This window comes from Oncorhynchus nerka, linkage group LG10 (genome assembly GCF_034236695.1).
Source record: "Oncorhynchus nerka isolate Pitt River linkage group LG10, Oner_Uvic_2.0, whole genome shotgun sequence".
Lineage (NCBI taxonomy): Eukaryota > Metazoa > Chordata > Actinopteri > Salmoniformes > Salmonidae > Oncorhynchus > Oncorhynchus nerka.
The window spans coordinates 32,304,622-32,317,617 of NC_088405.1; the positions used below are offsets into that span (position 1 = coordinate 32,304,622).

The 12,996-nt window shown below is 43.6% G+C and overlaps 1 protein-coding gene across 17 annotated transcripts in view; it reads right to left on the reverse strand.

Moving 5' to 3' along the window:
• The window catches only part of birc6 (baculoviral IAP repeat containing 6), a 160,370-nt gene that overhangs the window by 65,654 nt on the left and 81,720 nt on the right, over positions 1–12,996 (reverse strand). For 12 of the 17 annotated variants that reach the window (XM_029669527.2, XM_065023220.1, XM_029669525.2 and 9 more), the window contains 6 exons: positions 12,467–12,666; positions 11,905–11,976; positions 9,979–10,282; positions 8,755–8,972; positions 2,598–2,762; positions 2,233–2,398 (listed from right to left, as the gene is read on the reverse strand). In XM_029669527.2, coding sequence (XP_029525387.2) covers positions 2,233–2,398; positions 2,598–2,762; positions 8,755–8,972; positions 9,979–10,282; positions 11,905–11,976; positions 12,467–12,666 — 1,125 coding nt within the window. The remainder of the gene's footprint in view (positions 1–2,232; positions 2,399–2,597; positions 2,763–8,754; positions 8,973–9,978; positions 10,283–11,904; positions 11,977–12,466; positions 12,667–12,996) is intronic. The other 5 variants (XM_065023225.1, XM_029669536.2, XM_029669535.2 and 2 more) reach the window with 1 other exon arrangement.

Here is a 12,996-nt window from a genome sequence, read left to right on the forward strand (position 1 = left end):
ATGAGGACCAATTACAATACTCATCTCTTTATCTGTTTGTTATTTAATTATGAGACCAGGGGCGCTTTAAATTCACACCAGCACACAGACGCTCCTGTGAATACACACACACACACACACAGCGTCGGACAAAGAGGCAGTTGCGGCTATATACACACAGAGCTATGAGCTGCCACCACCTGATATGCAACACAAAGCAAGTCCTTGTGAATGGAGGCTACGTTGATATCGGGAAACCTGACAATTTTAGTTCGGAACAAACAGCTTGAGAAGCTTAAGAATTTTTGGGGGGGGGTGAGTCAACGCACATTGGTGAAATAAAACATGCTAATAATCTGTCCATAGAACACTAATGTATCCTGTGATGGGGTCGTTAGAAGTCGTGTATTTGTAGAAACAACACAATGAAAAGGTTTGTTCAAGGTTCTTTTATTTCCTTGGCAGTGTACCAACTTTCCATTTTATTCCTGGCAATAGCAGAAGGTCCATGAGCAACATTTTTCTGTTTCTATTCATTAATGACTGGACAAAAACAAGCATCCATTAAAATGTCCACAACATGTGGACAGAACCACAGATTCCACTATCCCCAAAAGAGAGAAAATATATTATACTCTCTCACAGACCGTGGAAAGCCTAAGCCTGGTTGGGTGGACTGAACACTCCTATTAAGAGGGGTTTGGGATGTATCCTCACTGAGGTTATCAGCCAACTGAAAGAACACAAGCCTGCATGCCCCTCTGGAAACCCCAGGGTCAGAGCTGAAGAGACAGAAAACCTAGTCAGAGCAATGGACCGAGCCAACATCTAGCTCAGGTGATCAGTTAACTCTGGGTCAGCCCTCGCCCCCCAGGGACTAGGGATTACCTTCGCAGATTACCACCGTATCCTGCCTTCACAGAAAGCCCATCACACCCCAATTACATCACAGAGTACTGACTCCCCACAGACAGTACTGTAGAATTATGATGGTACATGTTCGGAATACTCAACTTCTCTATAACTATACTTGAGAGATAAAGGGTTCTCAGAACAAATTCTAACAAAGATGTCCGTTGTATATTCAAAAATATAAAATAAAATGGTTCAATATAGATTAGAGAATAAGTTCTTATCGAGAATGAGTTCCTATCTTCAAAAGAATGAATCCATTTGCCACACAATAATTACCACCTAACTAAGTCACAAGTAACCTAATCAAATTAGACAGTATATGTTCTGTCGCATGAAAAGACAGAATTATAAGTGGATGGGTATTTTGAAAGCATGGATTCATATAACTGAAATTGCTTGGAGAGCATCAACCACCACAGAAGCAATAGCTATTGATAGATTGTAAATTACTTTATATTACTGTTTTATATAATTATATCCTCTTAGCATGAATAAATTGTTTTTATATACTCTCCGATATTGAAAGTAGTGTTATGTTAAAGTTGTGGGTTCGAGCAGTGCCATTATTTAGTGGACTGCGGTGGACTATAGGAATGTCTACTCCCAGGAACTCAAGACCTCTCCTGACTGATATGAAGTCCTGTGATACGCACAGAGAGATCATTGGTAATGAGTAGTGAAGTACATCTTTGTGGAAGGGAGGGAGTGAGAGCCAAGGGTGTAAGTGTCGTATGTATGCATTCAGCTGGTAAATCTTCACTGAGCAAACACTTGAAACATCCCTTGGAATTTCAGGGCTCTTTTGAATGATAAATATATGTATTGTATATTGAGATATTGGTCTTCTCATCACCATGTCAGAGGAAGATACTGCAGCTCCATCTGCTGTCTCATCAAGCAATGATCAACTCACACACACATCTAGCTCTCACTGCAATTTACCAGGTAGTCTAGAAGCAGAAAGGACAAAGCAATGCGCATAAGATGACCACCTCATCCAATAGCCTACTACGTTTCCCGTAACATCTGATCCTGACACTGTCTTTTATTTCTACTCGACAACAAAAGCTGGTCGCTCATTATTTTCCAATAAAAGGTTCATTACATTGTCTGAGACCAGGAGAAGCCATTGAGAAATGCAGCACTGGAATAGAAAGTAAAGGGCAGCATCTTTCTTCATAAGCACTGTTGATATGTTCAATCAGTCAAATAGATTGTTGTGGGATTTGCCATCGAGTTTCCCCTTCAGTTAAAGGCACAGTCATCCTTAACGGGAGTTACCATAACCTACATGGAAAGTTACAAGATGAAGACTAAAGAAGAAGAGGGTTCACTCACCGGAGTCGTTGCGTAGGTAGGAGGACATGGCTGGAATGAGGCAGGACTGGCTGAGCAGCTCCTGCAGCACTGTGGGAAGGGCGTTGCTGTTGTGGCCCCTGCTCTCCCCTGTAGGGGCCTCTCCGTGGCTCACACAGTTTGCTGGGTTGATGTAGCTGGCCAGCACCTGGCGGATAGGGGGAGAATAAGTGGAGTACACCCAATTTTAGCAAAACATATAGGCCTTTCTCTGGGGTAACTACACAGCAATGACTTGTGTAAAAGTAAGTGCATAGGTCTTCCCATTGTTAGCTAATTGACACTTTGTGCCATGTGGGAAAACCATCAGGATGTACTACACCCAGCTAGGCCTAGAGGACTCTTACCTGTAGCAGACAGGTGACATGCTCCTCCTCCAGCCTCTGCTTGGTGAGGGCCTGCTCCACGTCCCAGCCTGAGGCAGTGGAGCCTGTACCGAAACCAGTGCCCTTCGCCCAGTACAGCTGCTGCTCCTCACTGGTGCCCCCTCCATGACCACTGGACACTGTGGGCTGGGGCCAGACAGACGAGGGGAGGTGATCAGCGCCACACATGAAATCAGCAGGGGGTAAAGTGTAGTCTACTGGTCCATTGTGATGACAACATAGGGCTGACCTAAAGATAATAGCGTTCTATAAGCTTATGAAATCAAAAGACTAAAAATGTTATTGTCAATGCAGCATGGGCTACACGTTTGGATTGAATAAGATTACTGTTCCCCTTTTCAAAATGTCAGTCTTCACATCAAAAGTGGAATGAGAGCGCAATGCTGGTTTTCCAGGTAGAAAAATCAAACATAACTAGCCTGCCTACCCACAGTCCCAACTCCTATGCAGCCCTGCTTGTCGCAGCCATTATACACTTGAGGCCCTTCTAGTTCAGCTCAGAGCACATGCCCAGCAGCTTGAAAGGGAGATTATGTCAAATAAAAGGCAGAGGAGACTCGGAGGGAAAGAGCATATGCTCGGACTAAACAAAGGTCGACCTGGTGCTGTGCGTATGATATTTGAACAACGAGAGTTCCCTGTGGCACAGGGAGGGAGCAGAGGGCATTATTGAATAAAGAGAACAGAGAGATGGATATGAAATGATGTCTGAGTTAGACGAGAGGATAACGTTTCTTGAGACTCCACCTTTTCAGCTTTGACGATCATCAGGCTCGACGTGGGCGTGCCATAAAGATCTACGGGAGAGGCAGTGGCTGACAGACAAGCGGCTAACGCTGCGCTCTCCCAGCGCATCTTTAACATTGCAGGAACGCTCCCGACGTGCACACAAGCGTTATGGGAATTTTACCGGCTAATGGAGGTGGCGTATATGTACATGCACCTCTGCCACCAGAGATCACTGTCAACTCTATCAGTCAACTGGGGCGCAATAGAGATGATTCAGCATTTCCATTGACTTTACAGTAGGTGGGATGAGACTGCTGGGATTTTGACCCGTGTGTCTTTTATTCCTTTGGTGAGTTTCTTCATTGTTCACTGGATTTTAATAGATGGCAATAGTGTGTGTTTTGTATAGGACAGTTCTGTTTGGGCCGGAGCAGGGCCCAGTCCTGACTCTCTCCCAGTGGTACAAGTGGGAGGAGTTATGCTCTCGTCATAAGAGGTTGGAGACGAATCACTGAGCCCTGGAACATCAAATCAGGGAGGAGGCTCACTTTCCCAGATAAAGAGGGATGTGTGTGTGTGTGTGGACTGACCGCCCGCCTACCCGCCCGCTCTGGCCCGTGTCTCCGGCCACATAAAAGCAGCACCCCTGGGCCGCCGCCTCAAGGACGGCCATTACCGCTGTGACAGGACTTTGGCCGGCGCCCAAGCCACCGGCCCCCGAGATCTGTCCTCAACACTGACAACTCCTTAAATCCACATGGGTCTGTGGACGAGAGCACGTGTTGAAACGGTCCACAGTAACACTGGGCTGTAGTACTGTAATAGCCTAGCCCACTATATAAAGTAACATCTATAGCGGAATAGCTGGATTTAGGCCTATGAAATATATTGCGCTTGGACCCTTGTGGTGGCATTGCTGGATGCTGGTGGCGTTGAGTTCCAGTGATCAAAATCCCTATTGTGATTGATACAAGTTGATCGTCATCTCCTTTGCATCGCAGTGGTCCCGAGACCGGTACAGAGTACTTTGAAAGGCAACGAGCAGGAGGTGAGTGTTGCATCAAAGCAGAAAGCTCAATAGAAGTAGAATCACTCCATTTAATGGGCATGGCAGTCAGACAGTGCATGATTCAATTCCTATTCATGATGTTCCCTTCTGCCTGGAGTTGGCAAAAATACAAAGGACACGTCTCTCTTCAAAGCCAGACCTGCCTCTTATCATTCACACTAAACAATTACCCAATTTGTCAAGGGCTCAGTAGAGATATGCATAAGAGCCCCGAGTAAAGCCCTGCCAGGTAGAATAATTAATAACATGACTGATCCTCATCGCCTGTCTCTCTCTGAGCGAAAGACAAAAGGAGAGTGAGAACCTCCTATCGTGTCAAGCCAAAAGCATTAGACAAGGCTGACACCATTTGTCACACAATGTTTTGTCAACCCAACCCAAATAGAGGTTTATCTTAGTGTTGGTCCATCATGAACACACAAGAGGACGCAATGGGCAAAACACACTTCCACCGACATCTGGTGACATACGAGTAGGAGTGTGTTTGAACTGTGTTTACATTCTTGCTCTATTAACACTAGAATGGCCCGGGCCTCAAGGCATCCCAGTTCGAGCCAATGCCTCGCCTTTGGGGCATCAACATTCTAATTAAGCAACGAGGCCCGAGGGGGTGTGGTATATGGCCAATATACCACGGTTAGGGCTGTTCAAACGCACATCCACAACACGGAGTGCCTGGACACAGCCCTTAGCCATGGTATATTGGCAATATATCACAAACACCAGAGGTCCCTTTTTGCTACTATAAACTGGTTACCAACATAATTAGAACAGTAAAAATAAATGTTTTGTCATACCCGTGGTATACCAAGGCTTTCAGCCAATCAGCATTCAGGGCTTGAACTACCCAGTTTATATCAGAGTATATGAAATTATAAATAATACCACCACAAGAATGCCAAGAGTGTGAATCTGTCATCAAGGCAAAGGTTGGCTACTTTAAAGAACCTCAAATATAAGATATATTTTGATTTGTTTAACACTAACACTTAACACTGATTTGTTACTACATGATTCCATGTGTTATTTCATAGTTTTGATGTCTTCACTATTATTCAACAATGTAGAAAATATTACAAATAAAGAAAACCCCTGGAATGAGTAAGTGTCCAAACTTTTGAATGGGACTCTAGGGGTTTTAGAAACCTTTGAGTGTCCTCTTTTTCCATTATATAAATCAAAACATCTGACATGCATGAACCTCTGTAGGATGATTTAAGTCGGTAAGCTCCATTCCTTCACAAAACAATTCCTAATATAGTCACCCATTTAGACTATTGTCAATTTAATCTTGTCTTAAGGCTACATCTATTTTTATAAGCCTGTGTGTGAAATAAGTTTAAAAGTCAGTCTCGCAGTAATTGACCGTTAATTAACAAACACATTTAGCATCTCCTGGCTTCCACACATCTCATGGCCCACAAGCCACTGATGCAGACTTTTGGAACATTACATTTTAATAAGTCGAATAACAGCAAATGCAGCAGTCTATGTCAATCTACTATCCCCCATAGTACAAAATATTCCAAACAGTCGGACAGTTGAGGGATGCAATAGATCCCAAATTAATAGAACCACTAGCATAAAAAATAACTTTTTGACGCAATGTGGGTGATTGCAACAGATCAGAACATTTAGCTTAAAATGTTGATAAACTATAAAAGGCTATTTCATCACCAATGTGCACATGGCAGTAGGCTATCAAAAGTGACTGCAAATGTGATTATGCATGTAATGCTTCTATTATAAAAGCTGCATTTTTAATGGTGAAAATGATCTTATCCAAACTTTACTCACGAGCTGCTTATGTATGCCAGTTAGGCTCTAAACCTCTTGTTGTCTCCACCTTCTTGCCCTTTGTGCGGCTGTCTGTGCCCAATAATGTTTGTACCATGTTTTGTGCTGCTACCATGTTGTGTTGCTACCATGTCGTTATGTTGTGTTGCTACCATGCTGTGTTCTCATGTGTTGCTGCCCTGCTAAAGTGGGGCAAAAAAGTATTTAGTTTGCCACCAATTGTGCAAGTTCTCCCACTTAAAAAGATGAGAGGTCTGTAATTTTCATCATAGGTACACTTCAACTATGACAGACAAAATTAGAAAAAAAATCCAGAAAATCACATTGTAGGATTTTTTATGAATTTATTTGCAAATTATGGTGGAAAATAAGTATTTGGTAAATAACAAAAGTTTCTCAATACTTTGTTATATACCCTTTGTTGGCAATGACAGAGGTCAAAAGTCTTCACAAGGTTTTCACACACTGTTGCTGGTATTTGGCCCATTCCTCCATGCAGATCTCCTCTAGAGCAGTGATGTTTTGGGGCTGTTGCTGGGCAACACGGACATTCAACTCCCTCCAAAGATTTTCTATGGGGTTGAGTTCTGGAGACTGGCTAGGCCACTCCAGGACCTTGAAATGCTTCTTACGAAGCCACTCCTTCGTTGCCTGGGTGGTGTGTTTGGGATCATTGTCATGCTGAAAGACCCAGCCACGTTTCATCTTCAATGCCCTTGCTGATGGTAGGCTTTGTTTCTTTGGTCCCAGCTCTCCGCAGGTCATTCACTAGGTCCCCCGAGTGGTTCTGGGATTTCTGCTCACCGTTCTTGTGAACATTTTGACCCCACGGGGTGAGATCTTGCGTGGAGCCCCAGATCGAGGGAGATTATCAGTGGTCTTGTATGTCTTCCATTTCCTAATAATTGATCCCACAGTTGATTTCTTCAAACCAAGCTGCTTACCTATTGCAGATTCAGTCTTCCCAGCCTGGTGCAGGTCTACAATTTTGTTTCTGGTGTCCTTTGACAGCTCTTTGGTCTTGGCCATAGTGGATTTTGGAGTGTGACTGTTTGAGGTTGTGGACAGGTGTCTTTTATACTGATAACAAGTTCAAACAGGGGCCATTAATACAGGTAACTAATGGAGGACAGAGGAGCCTCTTAAAGAAGAAGTTCCAGGTCTGTGAGAGCCAGAAATCTTGCTTGTTTGTAGGTGACCAAATACTTATTTTCCACCATAATTTGCAAATAAATTCATTAAAAATCCTACAATGTGATTTTCTGGATTTTTCTCTCATTTTTTTCCCCTCATTTTGTCTGTCATAGTTGAAGTGATGAAAATGATGAAAATTACAGGCCTCTCTCATCTTTTTAAGTGGAGAACTTGCACAATTGGTGGCTGACTAAATACTCCCCCCATTGTATGTTGTGGTCTTAGGTCTCTCTTTATGTAGTGTTGTCCCTCTTGTTGTGATGTGTGTTTTGGCCTATATTTATATTGTATTTATTTTTAATCCCAGGTCCCCGTCCCCTCAGGAGGCCTTTGCCTTCTGGTAGGCCATCATTGTAAATAAGAAATTGTTCTTAATTAACTGACTTGCCTAGTTAAATAAAAGGTTAATGTGCCAAATTTTAGGAAGTTATTTGGTCACTTTAGATGTGATACAAACCTTATTAAAACACCGGTCAATGGGCTAGGTTACATGAGGTGTGCGACTATGATTAGAAAAAGTCACAAAAAAAAGGCAGCATCATTCACAAGTGATACTATATCATTCACAAGTGATAGTCTATTATCACCCATCAGACTATTCTTGATAAAAATATCCCCTTTACATATACTAAATAATAAATGTGCAAAATTTGATTTGATTTAGAATGGACCACTGTCTGGAAACAGGGGCAGCAAAAAAAAAAAGAAAGTCATCTATGCACTTAAATAGCGAATGGAGGACACTTTTACCCGTGGTTAATTTTAATGCCAACCAGGTGGGTTATACGCCTGTTGTATAGAGAAGCAATGTGCTTAATATAAGGAAAGTTGAGAAATAAATATAGTAGGCCTAGCCTATAGAAAGCTGATGGAATGCTCCTCTTTTTAGTCGAGGCCATCTCTTGGTTTCCTCGAGCAACTGCATAGCCTATAGAAATGTTCCGCAACATGTATTTGGTTAGATTTTCAATTACATTTGCATTGATGTCAGAGTGATTAGATGCACAATAGAGTGCTGAGTACCAGGCAGTTAGCAAGTTTGGTAGGCTACTAATGACCATCAGCAGCATCAGAGCTTGGAGAAGCCTAATTACCGTGACTAAACGGTCACAAGGAATTTGACTGCCTTCATGACCCGTGACCGCCGGTGTGGCGGTAATATGGTCACCGCAACAGCCCTAGACTTGACTTAAAAAATGCCAGAGATAATACCATTTTAAATTCACATGACTTTCACTGCACTTCGAGTATTAAGCACACATGCATGTCCCCAGAAGTGTGTATGTGCATGTGAGCGCCTTTTGGACACGGTCAGTGTCTGGGCTTCACCTCTGAAGAGTTCCCGCTGGTGTTGGGGACACGGGGTGCGTGATGGCTGAGGGCTGACAGGCAGGCCAGGATGAGGTGGATGGCTCCTATTTCCAGGGCCATGCGGCGCAGCAGCACGCCGTCATCCGTGGTGAGAGGTGTGGTGCTGAATAGGGCCCGCAGCACGTGGAAGGGCAGCGTGGGCAGCACATTTGCCGACGGACTCTGCAGGATATGACCTGGAAGGAAGGAAGGAAGGAAGGGGAGAGAAACAGCCAATCAGAGAAGATGATTGATAATATCAATCATCTTCTCATAATGACAAGAATTTGATAAAAAACACAGAAATGAACGAAGCACTGTATGAGTGTGAGGGATGGTGAGAGAGATGACCACCATAGGAGGGATGACCACAGAGAAGTGGAGGAATACTGTCCAGAAAGGATGGACACATTGATTTAGCACTCATGAGAATGAGGCCAGAGAAGACAACAGCCGACTAAATGGCAGACTGACAGTGTGCTATGTGACCAGTGTCACTAAACAAGCTGGCAGCCTGCTCTCATTCAATCATTAAGGGCCGTTATCTCAAGGACTAAAGAAAAAAAAAATGTTGCAGGACAACATGGTTTATTTCAGGCCCTAGAGGAGAGGGGAGCTAAATAGTCATCAATAATGAAGGCAAATGAGAGCAAAGGTCAGCTGGATAGGAGTTGTAATGTATGAGAGGGGGTAGGACTTGTCAATATTAAACAAGCCAGTGTGAGTATTTTGGCTAAATGATCCACAGGGCCAGCAAACAGATATGGTCTCAAGGACTGCAGGGGAAGATCTGCACCAGTGGGAACAAACGTGCCTCAATTGTGAATGGAGGGATTAAAATCTCTCCCCCTCTATTTCTCTACCTGCTTGTGGCCAGGTGGTTTTAGAAGAGTCGGTTTACATGCATTGCCCATATTATGACACTGACAGCTATGTGTTCAGGGACTCTGATAATGGGCATTATCGATCTGCTTGGTCCACAACTTGGCAAGATCAACTGCCTGACAAAGTCAATCTGAGCATTGGTGGGAAGGTGAACTGCTATTAGTAGGGCTGAGAATGTTTGTCCATGCAAGCAGCCTTCTAAATTAACACCATAGGGACCCGGTGTTTCAAAATATGAACATGCTTCTAAATCCTTCATAAATAGGGACAGGAGTTTTTCCTGACCACGACTGAAGCTGCGTAAGAGTTGTCACTTACTGCCCTCGCCATCGTCGGTGACGCCCAGCACCAGGCGGAGCAGACACTGGGCGTGCTTCCTCTCCTTCAGCAGCACCTCAGCATAGCCCGGCAGGCGCAGGAACAGACCGAAGGCCGCCAGCGAGTGGGCGGGGATGGGCGACATGGTCTGCACTGACGACTTGTTGATGGGTGGCGGCTCGGCGGCCATGGTCTCTGGCGCCTCATACACGAGCTCGCCAGACTGCTCGATGGTGACCCACTCAAACTGGTCGCTGTCCTTGGGCTTCTCCTGCGTGGTAGAGGGCACCACCGGAGCACTCACCTGCACAGGATGAGCCAGGGATAGAATGGGGTTAGAGGACAACAAATGGAAAACACTGACAGACGAGCTGACTCGGGTGGGATCTCAATGTCATGTGTTGTCTTTGGGCACTGAGGGTAGTAGGGAGTATATGGAACTCGAGAACAGTTATTCAAATCGATAGAGCTGCTGGGGGACTGGGCATAGTACCCTGGGGACAAAGCTCCTAACTCAACACTTCCTTGATGGGATAAAGCAGAGGGTCAACTGATTTACAAGTTTAACATAAATTAAACCAAACAGTGCCTTCAGACTCATACCCCTTGACTTACTCCAAATGTTGTGAATCAACCTGATTTCAAAATGGATTACATGTTTTTTCAACACAATACCCCATAATGAAAAAAGCAAAAACATGTTTTTTTGAAATGTTTGCAAACTGATGGAAAATGAAATACAGGAATCTCATTTACATAAGTATTCACACACACACACACTTTTAGAAGCACATTTGGAAGTGATTACAGCTGTGAGTCTTTCTGTTTAAGTCTCCAAGAGCTTTCCACACCTGGATTGTGCAACATTTGCCCATTATTATGTTCAAAATTCTTCAAGCTCTGTCAAACTAGTTGTTGATCATTGCTAGACAAGCCTTTTCAGGTGTTGCTATAGATTTAAGTAGATTTAAGCAACTCCAGTCCAAACTAAGGTTATTGTCCTGCTGAAAGGTGAACATTCACTGCCTAGGTTTTCTTGATCCAAGTTTTATTTTGAAAACTCCAGTGTACATCTAGCCTTGTTTTAGGTTATTGTCCTGCTGAATGCAACTTGTGTGTGACTTGTTAAGCATATTTTTTACTCCCAAACGCATTTAGTCTTGCAATAACAAAGGGGTTAAATAGTTAATGACTCAAGACATCAGCTTTGCCTTTTTTATTACATTTGTAAAAATGTATATAAACAATTCCACTTTGACATTATGGGGTATTGTGTGTAGGCATTGACAAACAGTCTAAATGTTATCAATGTGAAATTCAGGCTGTAACACAACATTATGTGGATAAAGTCAAGGGGAGTGAATACTTTTTGAAGGCACTGTACCAGTCCTCAACTTTTGGGCTCCTGTTACAGTGAGTGTTTTTTCAGGTTGTGCCCAGTGTCCTTAAGATTAAAGGCAAGTATCGGAGCGGCAGCACTTCGGGAAAAAAAAGTTATTTTGTGCTTAGTTGTGATCAATATAATCAATTCAAGCTTAGCTGCACTAAGAGCCAGAGTGGATCTCCAGGAACAGGATGTGCTGTGGGCAAACAGCTAAACACCAGTGGGACAAAAGACACAGACCTGGGCTGTTTGGCTAACCCATCAGAAGGGCCACTGCTGGGTAAACAGAAAAGCCTCACCTGCATCAATGCCTTAAGTTTACTTTGCTAACAGTCTCACTCAGGATGAGAGCAGAACACCTCAATTATTCACAGCCTTAAGAGCGTGCTCTGAGAACACTATCCAGAGACACACAAAGGGTTAAACTAATGCAGACTGATGTAATATCCTGTTGAGAGAGGTATATGGTCAACCAATCAATGACCAATCATGTATATGCTTCATTTTCATCACAATGCTAAGTACAAAACAAATCATCTCACTTGATAGCCCTCGTGGGGCGTCTGCTTCAAACCACCAGTAGCTCTGGGAGACTGCCTGAATAATTCAATTCGCTGCAACAATTTGGAAGGGGGAGAAAATAACAAAACAAAACAGATTTAGTACCTGGCAGCTGTCAGAAGCCATTCCAGCTAGTCACCTTGTCGCTATGTGCTCTCAATTACCGTTTAAAGTATCAATTTACTTTCATTTAGGAGGAATGATGTAGCACAGGGGGAGCCCAGAAGAGACAAATAGGGATTTAGACTGAATGGAAAACAGTGACTTGCAATGCCTCTCTATAGGCTGAAACCAGAGTAGAGACAAGGCACTACTTTGGCAACTTCAGATCTGCATTGGACATTCTATGTAGCAAAGGCAGCTTCAATTTCTTAAGTGTTGAGCGTTAGATGATATGCTATATCTAAACATATCTGGGAAATGGCCTTAACATTGTAGGACTACAATTAAATACCTCCCCAATTACGCAAGTTGTGAAAGTGGTATTTTACTGGTGCTGGCATTAGTTAGTTATGTGGTTATTAGAATAGGAAGTGGTCAAACCTGTTGGATGACATCTGGGTAGAGCATTGGCAGCCTCTCAGCGATCAGGGCCAGACCACCCATGCCTGCAAACACCTGCAGGGGCGACTGGATGGGTTTGGTCTCGAGCAGGGACTCATCGATGGCTGCGTCCAGACACTCGTCTCCCGGGGTCATGGACTCGTCCTCTGGACAGCTACTCAGCATGTCACAGTGTTCCACTGGAGGAGGGGAAAGCAGAGTGTTTTTACTGACACTAGGTATTTTCTATGTGGCTTGTGTTCTTCTGTGGGCTATGTGCCGCGCTCAACCAATCATGACAAGTAAATAATGGGATGCCCTGCAAAGAGGGCCATTGTTTACATCTCAAACACAGAATTTAAAAAATCTCTCATAACTCATCCCTCGTTACAAGACAGAGAGAAAAAAAACAGAGCTATCACTATTCATTTATAAAGTTCAAGCAAGAGTTTTCCCAGAAATAAGGAGATGGAGTAACATTTCTATTTTCATATGTTAATGCATAAATATGTGCTAATGGTTGTCCTTGG